Source organism: Zootoca vivipara, chromosome Z1 (assembly GCF_965207765.1).
Source record: "Zootoca vivipara chromosome Z1, rZooViv2.hap1.1, whole genome shotgun sequence".
Classification (NCBI taxonomy): domain Eukaryota; kingdom Metazoa; phylum Chordata; class Lepidosauria; order Squamata; family Lacertidae; genus Zootoca; species Zootoca vivipara.
The window spans coordinates 72935754-72949024 of NC_142583.1; the positions used below are offsets into that span (position 1 = coordinate 72935754).

Sequence of the window (13271 nt, forward strand, 5' to 3'; positions counted from 1 at the left end):
GAGCTGGTTGATAAATTGCATTTTAGTAGTTTCACACTACAGTCTCCCTCCAATAGGGCCACTTTACATTCAACAAACCCAATAGAATGCCTTCCATATGACATCTAAAGCCACAACATCTTCAAAATGATGACGACACAACTTCCACCCTCCTTCATTCAAGGTTTTTAAAGAGACATTGGAAGGTGAGCTGTCAGGGATTATTCAGCTGTGATCCCTGCATTGCAGGGGGTTGGAGTAGATGACCTTTGGGGGTCCCTTCCAACTCTACAATTCTATGGTTCTGTGATTCGAGGAGTGTATAGAAACATGCAGCAACTCATCCCTTAGAGTCTCAGCTGTGGCCAAATACCTATTGAAAAAGACACATTGTTGCAATATGCCAGAAGGGGCGTGTTTCCAGCACGAGGGAGTTCCACAGCTGGGGTGCCACCACAGAGAAGGCCCCGTCTCACATCCCAAACCCTAGCAAAGGGCTTGCCTTGCAGATCTTAAAGCTCTATGGGCACTGCAGTACATTGCATGGAGCCCTGGCTTCCAAATCTCATGCTACAATAAATACATTTTTTTTAATACTCTATAAGGGATCATGAAAAAAGAAGATGAAAAGAATTGAAAGTAAAACGGACAATATCATAATGCTGTCATACAAATCTATGGTGCAAGCAGGGCTTTTTTTTCAGCCAGAACTTGCTTGAACTCAGTTCCGGCACTTCTCAGGTGGGCGTCATTGCCATTATAAGAGAACAAGGCAGGGGCTCGTGGTGAGATCCTGCACCTCTTTTTCTAGAAAAAAAGCACTGGGAGCAACCCTATTTGAAACTCTACACACAGCTTGGGCTGCCTCACCTCAGAAGGATATTGTAGAGTTGGGAAAGGTTCAGAAAAGTGCCCTCAAAATGATCGAGGGGGTGAAGTCACCCCCCCCCATGAAGAAAGGTTGCCGTGTTTGGGACTTTTTAGTTTAGTGAAAAGAAGAGCAAGTGGCGACATGATAGTAGTTTATAGAATGATGCATGTCAGGGAGAAAGTGGAGAGAGAAAATATTAAAAACCCACCCCACATGAAAGTGGTTCTCCCTCTCTCATTACACCAGCTCATAGGAGCCAACTCTTGGGGGGGGGCAATACAATATTTGAGGGGGCTGCCCCCCCAGTTTATGGGCACTGCCATTCAAATGGTATGCATGCACTGTGTCGTGTGATCGATTATGAGGGGTGGGGTCATACCTGCCAAGTCTCCCGCTGAAAAATGCGGGATCCGCAGTGGCGCGGCACTGGAAGTTGCGTAGAAGCAACTTCCGGGGCCGCTCTTCCCATGTGAGGGCACCGGAAATCGGGCAGAGCGGCACCAGAAGTCGCTTCTACGCACGCCCAGCAGCCATGGCAGGTATGGCCCCACCTGCGTAGAAGCGACTTCCGGTGCCGCTCTGCCCGATTTCTGGTGCCCACACATGGGAAGAGCGGCACCCAAAATGGAGGCTCCCTGGCAGGTAGGAAATCCGGGGGATTTCCGGGATTTTTCTCCATTCGGGAGAACAGCGGGAAACGGATTAAAATCCGGGGGTTTCCCGTGAAAAACGGGATACTTGGCAGCTAAGGGTGAGGCTTACCTGCCCCCCCAATATTTTATTTAAGTTGGCACCCCTTGTGGACATCAAATGAAGCTGAATATCGGAAGGTTCAGGACAGACAAAAGAAATTACAGGCAGAGGAAGCACAGAGTTCAGCTATGGAACTCCCACAAGAGGCAGGGATGTCCACCAACATTAAAAGAGGCAGGCCCGTCCTAGCCATAGAGGCTAGTGGCGCGGAGAACCACGGCACTGGGCGCTGGAAGGGCGCCAAGTGAGCACAGGGTTCCGGCGATCTGGCCAGAACTGCGCTTCACTAGCTGAGAGGCTGTGCCGCGTCTCCCTCCTTCTCCGAGGACTCTGCGCTGCGCCTCCTTCTCATTTCCCCAGCGCTGGGTCGAGCTTCGCCACCAGTGCATGCACAGCGCCCAAGCAGCTCTTACTGGTCCCGCGGTGCACGCGCTGGTGGCAAAGCTTGACTGAGCGGAACCCAGCGCTGGGGAAACGAGAAGGAGGCGCAGCACAGAGTCCTCAGAGGTGGCCTCCCGCTGCTGCCGCAGTCCGCTTGGCACTCCCGGGCCCTTGGAGAGGCTCTGGAGGGGGGCGCTGGAGGGACCTTAGCGCCAGGGCGCTGGATGGGCTTAAGATGGCCCTGAAAAGAGAATTTGAAAAAGTGATGGCGGAGAGGGCTGTCGATGGCTACTAGCCAGGATTGCTAGGCTCTGTCTTCCAGAGTTGGAGGCAGCCATGCTTCTGAATACCAGTTACTGGAAACCACAGGAGGGAAGAAGGTGCTCTTGCGTTCAAATCCTGCTTGCTGGTTTACCAGGGTCCGACACTGTGAGAATGGGGTGCTGAACTAGATGGGCCGCTGGCCTGATCCAGCGTGGGCTCGTCTCCTTTTCTGATGGCCTCCCCTCAAGGCTCTGCCTTTGCTTTTGCCCCCAGATGCCAAAGGGACCATCCGGGAGATCGTCCTTCCCAAAGGTCTGGACCTGGACCGGCCGAAGAGGACCAGGACTTCTTTCACCGCTGAGCAGCTCTACCGGTTGGAGCTGGAGTTTCAGCGCTGCCAGTATGTGGTGGGCAGAGAGAGGACAGAACTCGCCCGGCAGCTCAACCTCTCCGAGACGCAGGTAAGGTATGGGTGCATTTGCCGAAGAAGGCATCATCGCTCTTTTCCACCACCCCACACTCTGATTCTTCCCCTGCTCCCTTTCATTCTCTCTTCCTTCTCCATTCTCTCTCTCTCTCTCTCTCTCTCTCTCTCTCTCTCTCTCTCTCTCTCTCTCTCTCTCTCTCTCTCTCTCTCCTGCTACTTTCATGACACAATGGGACTCCTTTGTCTTATTTTGAGCTTTGCTGCTTTGACTGCATCAGTACCCACAAGACACACAGGATGAGTCACCCCAGGCAGGAAACTAGAGTCATGTGTGGTGTAATGGTTAGAGAGTGCTGGACCAGGATTTGGGAGAGGCCAGGGGGAGGGGAATTCTGTTCGGTCACAGAGATGCTGTATAAAAAGCCCTTGAGTTTTCCACGTCCCTAGCACTGGAAGCATGTCCTGAGGGCTGAGTCCTGTGGTGTCCAGAAGCAAATGAGCTTCTGGATCTTGTGAAATATTCAGAATCATAGAATTGTAGAGTTGGAAGGGACCACCAAGGGTCATCTAGTCCAGCCCCCTGCAACGCAGGGATCACAGCTTAACCAATCCCTGACTTATGGCCACCCAACCTCTGCTTCCAAATGAAGGGGAGTCCATTACTTTCTGAGGGACTGCATTCCACCATCAAACAACTCCTGCCATAAGGAAGCTCCCCCCCCCCAATGTTTAGTCAGAATCTCCTTTCTTGTCATTTCAATCCATTGGTTCAGGTCATCGCCTCTGGAGCAGCAGAAAACAAGCTTGCTCCTTTTCCCGTGTGATGGCCCTTCAGATATTTGAAGGTGGCTCTCATCACCCCGCAGTCTTCTCTTCCCCAGGCGAAACATCCCCAATGCCCTTAAACATAAGGCTTGCTCTCCATCCCCTTTATCACCTTGAGGAAGAAGAAAAAGGCCACATCTCACTGTGGCACCAAACGCATTTGCAAGGCCGGCTCAAGGCGTTTTGCTGTCTGAGGACAGTAGAACACTTGAGCCGCCCGTTCTACATAGCGTAGTGAATCCTACCGTACTTCAATACAAGCAATGGGGCACTGCGCAGCACCCTAGGAAGACCAGCAGGCAGTAGCGGAGGAAGGGGGGTGCGGTGGGTGCAGCCTGCCCCGGGTGTCCCCCCTGAGGGGGGTGACATCGCTGCCCTGCCTCCCTGGGACGCTCGCCCTGTCCCCGGGTGCACAGCACATAGCTGCCAAGTACCCCGTTTTCCCCGGGAAACCCCCAGTTTACTTACCTTTTCCCGGTGGTCCCCTGTATCACTTCGTCTCCCGTTTTTCTCCGTTATTTTCTCCTGCCATTTTTTTTCCTTTCCGATTTGCCCTTCTATGGGCACCAAAAATGGCCACTGCCGGCTTCAAAAGTCGCATTTACGCATGTCCGGAAGTGCATAGACTTCCGGTGTCGGCGGCAGACATTTTTGGTGCCCATAGAAGGGCAAAGCGACACCGGAAGTTACGTTGACGCAACTTCCGGTGTCACACGGCTGCCAGTCCCGGATTCTGCAGTCCGGGACTTGGAAGGTAAGGCACAGCATGTGTGCTGGAGCAGCTAGCTCTGCCTCTGCCAGCGGGGTAGAGGACAAGGTACAGGACACACATCTACCTTCTCCAACAAAAGGGTCTGGTCAGAGAGCTCAGGAGGAAGAGCCTTCCAGCCTATGATGCCTGAGGCAGTTGGATCACTCTGCCTAATGGTAGGAACGGCCCTCTGCATTTGTGCATGTAATAAGTCTTCAGGGGCATCCCTGGGAGAACCAGGGATTTATTTTTGTTTATTGCTTATTCACATGCCAGCTTTTCCGCCAAGGAGCTCAAGGCAGCACACATGGTTCTCTCCCTCCTCATTTAACCCCCCACAACAACCCTGCCAGGTAGGTTAGGCTGAGAGGAGTGACTGGCCCAAGGTCACCCTGTGAGCTTCATAGTGAAGAGGGGATTCGAACTCTGGTCTCCCAGGTGCTAGTCCGTACTCTAACCTCTATACCATGTTGACTCTTCAAAGGATGATGGAGGAGGTGGCCCTGGAGAGAAGCTTCCAGGCAGAACGCGACTCTAGTCGGCTGAGCAGCCCCAAGCTGGCAGAAGTCACATTCTTATTTTATTTATAGCTGCACAACGAGGTCTGCTCTGTTAAAAATTAATCGCAATAATAGCAATTAACAATTCATTACCATGAGCAACAGAGATGATGGAACGACACTTTGCATCTTTCACACACTCTGTGGCAAAACTCCCGCAATGTGGAAATGGCTTTCATGCAGGAATTGCTCTGAAATCTGCACTCAGACCTTCGCCCTGAACAAGCAGGAACTTTGCTGCTTTGTCATGTGTGGAAAACGTGCAGCTTCTTAAAGCATCTTTATGTAGGTAGATAGAGCCAAATAGCAGGCAGGTACAGATCTACTGGCAGATTTCATGTGACTTGATGGGCGCCTTCGTAGGAACGTATGGCAGGTTTTGGACGTTCTGATGATAAGAATATATAAGCCAAGCCTGGGATAAGAATGGCTTATGGGCCGGTAACTGGTTGAGGATCAGGAGGAAGAGAATTTGGGCATCTCCAGACTGCAGGACCCTTTTTCCCACCTTTTGCTGCAGGGTTGGGGGATACGGTATATTCTGCAATATATTATGGATGCAATAATAAAAATACATTAGTGGTGGATCATCCACACTTCATTCCCTTTGTTAGTTGTTTTGTGAGGGGCTCTTTTGCACTATAGCACAAAAAAAGCTGAAAAGGTTATGGGTTTTCAGCAGCAAGTTAAGAGAAATGCGCTGATTGGACACAAAGCAGTATGGCGACCACTCTGAAATGTTGGCAGTCGCAAACAGTATTGAAAATGAGGTTGTGTATAACCACCCTAGGGTTACAGGACTTCCAGGTTTGAATCTCCGGGTGGATGAGACTTTATTTAATTGAAGAGGAGGAGCCGGCTGCAAATTATAGGAGAGGCATTCTGGGGTCCTGAAATCTCAGGGTCTGGGCTGCTCCAGACCTGGCAACCCTAAACCACCCTGATATCACCATGAGCACAAGTAATCATGAATGCATGATGAATGGGCACCCAGAGGGACCCAAGGAATAAATGGACAGTATGCACAGCCCTGCTGGATCAGGCCAAAGGCCCATGCAGGCCAGCATCCTGGACTAGGCCAGATACCTATGGGAAGCCCTCGAGGAGCACCTGAGTGCAACAGTGGTGTAAGAAGTGGGGTCTCTCAAGGGCCCTGAAGTGGAACTGGTAGTTGTTATCTTGCTCATGAATGACCCAGAGTCAGGGGTGATCTGAGAGGTGGCCAGGCTTGCTGATGACCCCCAAATTGTTCAAGGTGGTAAGAAGAAAAAAGAGACTCAAGAGGCTCCGAACGGATCTCTCCCAAGTGGGTGAAAGGGCATTAAAAGGGCAAATGTGGTTCAGTTGGGAAGAAAGTGTACCCATCAGGACAAACACCCCTAACATCTCAAATAGACACTGATAGGGTCTGAGCTGGCAGTGACTGACCAGGAAAGGAACCTTGTGTTCTGGGTGGACAGTTCAGTGAAAACGTTGCAGTAAAGTATTGCAGCTGTGAAAAAGGTGAATTCCAAAATATTGGAGCATTGGAAAAGGGCAAGCGAAATGAGCAAGGAGTGACTCCCCTATGGGCAAACAAGCGTACCCTAACCTTTGACCTGGAAGCCCAGTTTCCCAGAATCTGCCTCTGTCTGTCTGTATCTCTGTGGTGGGGAATTGCGAAGAGGGCTGGCTGTCCTTGAACTCAGATCCCAGCCCAAGGTGCAACGCCTGTGCCCCCTCCCCACCGGATCTGGGGGTTGAGCAAACACTTCCTTTGAATGCCTCTGCTCACACAAACTCGCCTTTTCACATGCTGATCAAAGCAGGCTTGGGAGCCTTGCAATTACCGCTGACGCTGTTTGGGGTTGCAGTTCCAGCTTTTGTTTCTCCCAAAGCCATGAGAAAATGCGCTAGGGCTGCCTCTCCCTCCGTCCCTCTGTGTGTGTGTGTGTATTATTTGTGTGATGGGGGTCATTTCAGAGCGCCCCCCCATCTCAATCTCCTCCTTCCTCCCATGATGGCTGATGTGGTTTTATTCCTCCACCCAGACCCAGTTAATTGAGGGGATGGGGAAAGCAGAGTGAAAGGGGGGGAGATTCAGAGCTTGGCTGCTGATGGAAATAATTATACGCCCAGCCTTTCTCTCCAGTTCCCCCGGATGCCTAATTAAGTCTTCTCACTCTGACAAGACCCTTTCGAAAAAATAAAACAAATGTCTCCGGACTCTGCTTTTGTTGTTGCGACAACAACAAAAAGAGAGACACCAGGTTTTGTGCCTCTGCCTCGCTCTGCCTTAAGACAATGAGCCGCAGGTGGCTTTCCCCCTCCCTGCCCAATCAGGGCCCCCAGGTGAGGCCCAGAACGCCAAATGTGTTTTCCTTTCTTTGGGCGAGAGGCGATGGGCGACATGAGACCACCAAACGTGTTCAGAGAGAGCCAAGGAGGCAGGAACAGAACACGTCGCTAGCAGTGTAGAAGCCAAACCGCCCACCTCATGCTGGGAAGAACAGAAGAGGAGAGCCTGCTGGATCAGGCCAATTGGGTGTGTGTGTGTGCATCAAGTCCAGCATCCTGTTCTCACAGTGGCCCACCACCGGTGCCTGTGGGAAACCCTCCAGAACACTCTCTCCTCCTGCAACCGGATTGCCAAGGACAGGAGAGAATGTTTGAATTCCCAGGCTTGATTCTCAAGAGCGAGTTGCCAGGTTGGTGGCCCAGAGCCAGAAATAAAGGCCTGCGGATTAGCTGCCAGGTGAAATGGTGTGATTTCTTGCATGTGACGTCTACTCAAGGGGGAAGAGGTTCTCCATAGATGGGTCAGAGGCCCTTTGATTCAGGAAGTTAAGTTTGAAAGTTGGTGTTGAGTTCAGGTCGTGTTTGCAGGCTTCCGGAAGGTATCTGGTTGTGAGAACAGGATGTTGGACCAGATGGGCAATTGGCCTGATCCAGCAGGCCTCTTCGTATGGGCTTCGGTTAATACCAGGGGCTGCGCTCCTGACTGCGCCACTCACCAACCTCCCCCCCCCATTCCTCTCTCCCATGTATCTAACCCCCTAGAGTATCCCCTTCTCACCCCACACAACTGCTAAGATGACTTTTCCTCTTCCCAATCCCCCTTCTACATGCAAATCCGGGATTGTGATGTGGCATTACAAACCCACCAATAGGGGCTGTGCTCTCACTTCATGCAAATCTAGGATTTTCAACGCAGCACAGCAAATCCTACAATGGGGACTGCGTGATGACCGCCTTACGTTTTTATGTATATAGGAAGAAACGTACCGGTCTCAAAAAGGAATCTCATTGGGGAAGGGCCATAACTCAGTGTGAAATGTCTGACTTTCAGAAGGTCCCAGGTTCAGTCATAGGAACGGAGAAAGCTGCCTTGTACTCCTTCAGACCATTGGTCCATCAGGATCGTCCACAGTGAATGGCAGCAGCTCTTCAGGTTCTCTCCTAGCCCTACCTGGGGCTGAACCCAGGACATCCTTCCTGCAGGGCAGATGCTCCGACACTAAGCCATGGCTCTTCCCATCCTCAGTTGGGGCTGGGAATGTCCCCTGCCTGAAACCCTAGCCTAGAGGGCCTGTGCACAGGGGAAAGTGTTCTCTCCCTCTTTCATAACATTAGAACCCGTAGACATCCCATGAAGCTGAGTGTTGGAAGATCGGGACGGATGAAAGAAAGTCTGTTTGGTGTTCAACACCATGCCCTGATTTTCTCTCAGACTGGTTGACACTCTACTTAGCCACTCTTGTGCTGTCCAAGCGGTCGGCTTTCCCTCTTTCCCTCAGGGTGTGTTTGTGTGGCCCAGTCCATTTGAAACACAGGTTGAGTCTTTGAAGCACCTTCCTTGGCACCTGCCTCTCTCCTCCTCCTCCGCCATCACTCGCCCTTTCTGGAGTCTCTTACAATCCTCTTTAGACCTCGTTGACTCACACAGATTAGTGTCGCCCAAGCCCTATTTATAGCATCGCAAATCCCAGAAGCAACGGTGATTTTGCCGTCGGGCTGCTGGCTGCTCTGTATCCAGCAAGGCCTGGTACATGGAACGCAAACCCCCAGTTTCATTGAGATTTACTTAATCGTTGAACTTTATACGCTGCTTGATTGCGAAAACAACCGCCGCTGCCGCCACTTCAAAGCGGTTTGCAAAAAGGATAAAAGAATAAAATTACAAATAGGAAAAAGTGGCAACTAATTTAAGACATGTGAAAAGTTAAAATAACAATAGGCTGAGGCAGCCCTGGAGGTGGTGCAAGGGGTGGAGGCTAGGCACCCATGGGTACCCACAGCAAACATTTTGCGGGGGCCTGGGTCCCCAGGGGCCCCTGGAGATGGCACCAGTGGCTCCATCTTCCCTAACAGACCTCTCCCCCCTCCCCAGATTAGATTGCCACAAATTTAGATCCTTTAAAAGAGGATCAGACAAAATCATGGAACAGAGGGCTATCAATGGGCTCCTAATCAGGATGGCTTTGCTCAGCCTCCACAGAAACCAGAGGAGGGGAGAGGGCTCTTGTGCTTGGATTCTGCTTATGGGTTTCCCATTGAGGCATCTGGTTGGCCACGGTGAGGATGGGATGCTAGACTAGATGGGCCATTGGCCAAATCCAGCAGGGTACTTAAGAACATAAGAAGAGTCAACCAGATGCCTGTTGGAAACCTGCAAACAGGATCTGAGCGCAAGAGCAACTTTCCCCTCCTGTAGTTTCCAGCAACTGGGATTCAGAAGCATGGCTGCCTCTGACTGCGGAGAGCAGAGCAGATTCTCCTCCTCTCTGAATTTGCCCAATCCTCTTTAAAGACCATCCAAGTTGGTATAATATTGAGTATGATGCGTGGTTGAAACTATGGAATCAAACATTGAAGTTCACTGCATGTACCGCCCTGAAAGAGAATGTTTGGAAGATGATGTATAGATGGTACTTAACACCAGCAAAATTAGCTAAAATGTATAGGATGAGTAATAAAATGTGCTGGAAATGTGATGAGAAGGAGGGAGAGTTTTATCATATGTGGTGGAAATGCGAAAAAGTTAAAAGATTTTGGGAAATGATATATAATGAACTGAAAAAGATTCTTAGGTATACCTTTCCCAAAAAACCTGAGGCATTTTTATTAGGTCTTATTGGACAAGAGATTGCAAAGGAGGATTATATAATATTTTTGTATGCGACAACCGCGGCTAGGACTTTGTTAGCCCAAAAATGGAAAACTCAGGATCTACCGACGATTGAAGAGTGGCAGACAAAAATGATAGACTATGCAGAATTAGCAAGACTGACTAGCAGGATCCGGAACCAGGGGGAAGGAAGGTTCCAAAAAGACTGGAGTAAATTTGTGGACTATATGGAAAAAAACTGTAGAAGTTTAAAGACACTTGGAGGACTGAAATAAATCCTACGAATTGACTTTAAACGGATGGAATAAAGGAACTGCGAGATAAGAGTTAAAAAGAAAACCAAATGAGGGGAGGGAGGGAAGTCAAGCTTGGCAGAGCATTGGGAATGAGAGATTTGGGAAGAGTTGTTAAAAAGACAATTGTGTGTGTTGTATGTTTGTTTTGTTTATTGTCTTTAATGTGTTTATTTGGAAAACTTAATAAATTGCTTTAAAAAAAAAGACCATCCAAGTTGGTGGCCTTCCTTGCTTCCTGTGGCAGCGAGTTCCATGGTTCAACCACCTGAGGTGTGAAGAAGGGCTTTCTCCTGTTCTCGCCGTGCTGTGTTGACATGGACTGGCAGGATGCAGAGGAGGGGTGGGAGGCAGCCAGGAAACTCCCTAGGGATCCCCCAGGGGGGGAAAGGCTCTGAGCCAGGGGGTTGGTGGTGGGTTGACAAAGAGTGCTCAGACTGAGAAGAAGCAGACTGGCAGCAGGAGGAGGAGGTGTCAGCAGCAGGAGAAGTGACAGGGTTTAGTGAGCAGGAGGAGGCTGTGGCAGAGAGCAGTTCAGACTCTGAGGCTGAAGAGAAGGTTGGAGGGGAGGGTGGCCAAGAGATTCTAGGAGGGAAACTGGAGACAGGGCCAGTCTGCCGCTCCTGCTTCAGCCAGCTCCCTTTCCCTCTGGTCTCCTAGAAGCCACAGAGGAATGAAACAGGCAGAGCAGAGGGGGGGTTGTGAGCCTGAGACTGCATGGGAAGGACCCTGGAGAGGAGGAATCCTTGTGGGCACTGGGAAGACAGGGACCTTCAATCCTTGCAACTGCTTCAGGGGGGCAAGGTCTCCTAGACCAGGCATCCCCAAACTTCGGCCCTCCAGATGTTTGGGACTACAATTCCCATCTTCCCCAACCACTGGTCCTGTTAGCTAGGGATCATGGGAGTTGTAGGCCAAAAATCTGGAGGGCCGCAGTTTGGGGATGCCTGTCCTATAAAGTGGTGGTTGTTTTTTTTGAAATCATTTTTATTTGATTTTACGAATACCAATTTATAACAATCCAAATATTTATCCATATATAGAGATTGCTCTGAATCTCGATACTCCCCCCCCCCACACACACACCATCCCCTCCTTGGCTCCTATTGGCAACATTTACAACTGCATATTATTCCATAATCTATATTTTGTATCCAACCATATTTTCCATAGTATTTGTTGCATTACAAGTGAGATTAAAATCCTGCTCATGTTTTCATCTGCTTGCAGTGGTCTCTTAAATAAATTATAATTCCCCTCCCCCATTCTTTTTTTGAAGTTTTTGCCCTCTTGGTTCCTGAGTTTTCCAATCAGCTCAGCTTTGCTATTTCAGCGTAGTCCATTAGCTTAGCCTGCCATTCCTCTCTGCTAGGGACTCTTTCCTCTTTCCATCTCGGGGCTAGTAGCATCGGAGCGGCAAAAGGGTTGCTGAGACCACAAGGACTGAGCTGTGGTTGTTTCCTTGACTAAAGATTTAGCGTCACTGGCCTTGGGTGGCTTCTTGTTTTCATTGCTGACTTACGCCGGACTCCAAGCGGGACATGTGTTGTGACCTGACCAAAACCCACCCATGGCCTCTATCTCTCCTGCCAGCTGACGAGTGTTGGCCAGCATGGGCGTAGGCAGGGTGGGCAGGAGGGGGCAATTGCCCCCCTAGAAGCAGGGCCGCTGGCCAACCTGCCCCGCTGCCCGCCTGGTGCCGTCTGCCTTCTCCCTGGCTGGCTGTAGGGCGGGTGGAGGGAAAGCCCCAGAGCTGCACAAAGCGGTTGCCTGGCTTTCCCTCCGCCCGCCCCACAGCCAGCCAGGGAGAAGGGAGCTTTCCTTGCCCCACTGTGGCCCCTCCCCCCGCCCCTTGGCCCTGCCCATTGGCCCCGCCCCTTGTCCCCTAATTTTCATCCTGACTACGCCCCTGACTGTGGCCCCTCCCCCCGTCCCTTGGCCCTGCCCCTTGGCCCTGCCCCTTGCCCCCCCCAATTTTCATCCTGGCTACGCCCCTGTTGGCCAGATCCAATATGGCTACTGTGTGACCTGCTCTCACCTCTCTCTCTTCTCTCTCTCCCTTCCCAGGTCAAGGTCTGGTTCCAGAACCGCCGCACCAAGCAGAAGAAGGACCAGAGCAGGGACTCGGAGAAGCACGCCACGTCCACCTCAGAGTCCTTTGCCACCTGCAACATCCTGAGACTCTTGGAGCAGGGCAGGCTCCTGTCGGTTCCCGGGGGCCCCCCCAGCCTGCTCTCCCCTGCTCCCAACCCCGTCGGCAACCCCTCTGGAAACGGGTCCTCGATGGGCGCGTCAGGGAACACTTCGCCAGGCCTGGGTGGCGGGGGCAGCCCTCCGGGGACGGGGGCCTTCAGCTTGCAGGTCCCCTCACTGGCCGCCCCCTCAGCGCCCCCTCGGCTGCCGCCGGCCCCTCTTTGCTTTGGCGGCCCCTTGCTGGGGACCCTCCACGAGCTCCCCAGTGGATACGGACTGGGCACCTCCGCCTTTGAGCCTTACACGCGGCTGGAGAGGAAAGACAGTGCGCTAGCCAGCAAGAAGCCAAGCCCTTAAAGAAGAGAGATCATTAACGACAATTAATTAATTAATTAATAATAACAACGGTGACGAAGGGAAGCAGAGTGTCAAAAGGACGCCCCCCACGCCGCCATCCCCCTGACCGCCCGTCCTCCCCCCACCTCACGTCGAGTCCCACGCCCCCAACCCCAGCAGGGGCTTCTCTTTCGCAAGGGTGTGTGTGTGTGTGTGTGTGTTTGAAGACTGTTTACCAAATGTCAACCATGTGATGTGTGCCTCTGCGTGCGTGCCTGGGTGTGTGGGTGAGTGTGCTCCTTTCACGGAAATTAAACGACATCGACAGACAAAGCTGGCTCGGTATGGTGACTACTTTGGCAGGGGCGAATGGACGTACACGGGGTTCGTAGGGTCGTAGAGCTGGGTGGCAGCGGTGGCAGTGGGGGTACCTGAAGGTCATCGAGTCCAACCCCCTGCAAAATGGGGGGGGGGAGAGAAGAGGCAGCTTTACCCAAAATGAGGAAGTTGGTAAAAAGGAAGTTGAGAGGC

The 13271-nt window shown here is 51.5% G+C and overlaps 1 protein-coding gene across 1 annotated transcript in view; it reads left to right on the top strand.

Moving 5' to 3' along the window:
• VAX2 (ventral anterior homeobox 2) overlaps positions 1–13070 on the top strand; it is a 46341-nt gene extending 33271 nt beyond the window's left edge. The window contains exons 2-3 of the mRNA XM_060279111.2: positions 2522–2709; positions 12279–13070. Of these exons, the coding sequence (XP_060135094.2) occupies positions 2522–2709; positions 12279–12761 (671 nt within the window). The 3' untranslated portion in view covers positions 12762–13070. The remainder of the gene's footprint in view (positions 1–2521; positions 2710–12278) is intronic.
• Positions 13071–13271: the final 201 nt, after the last annotated feature.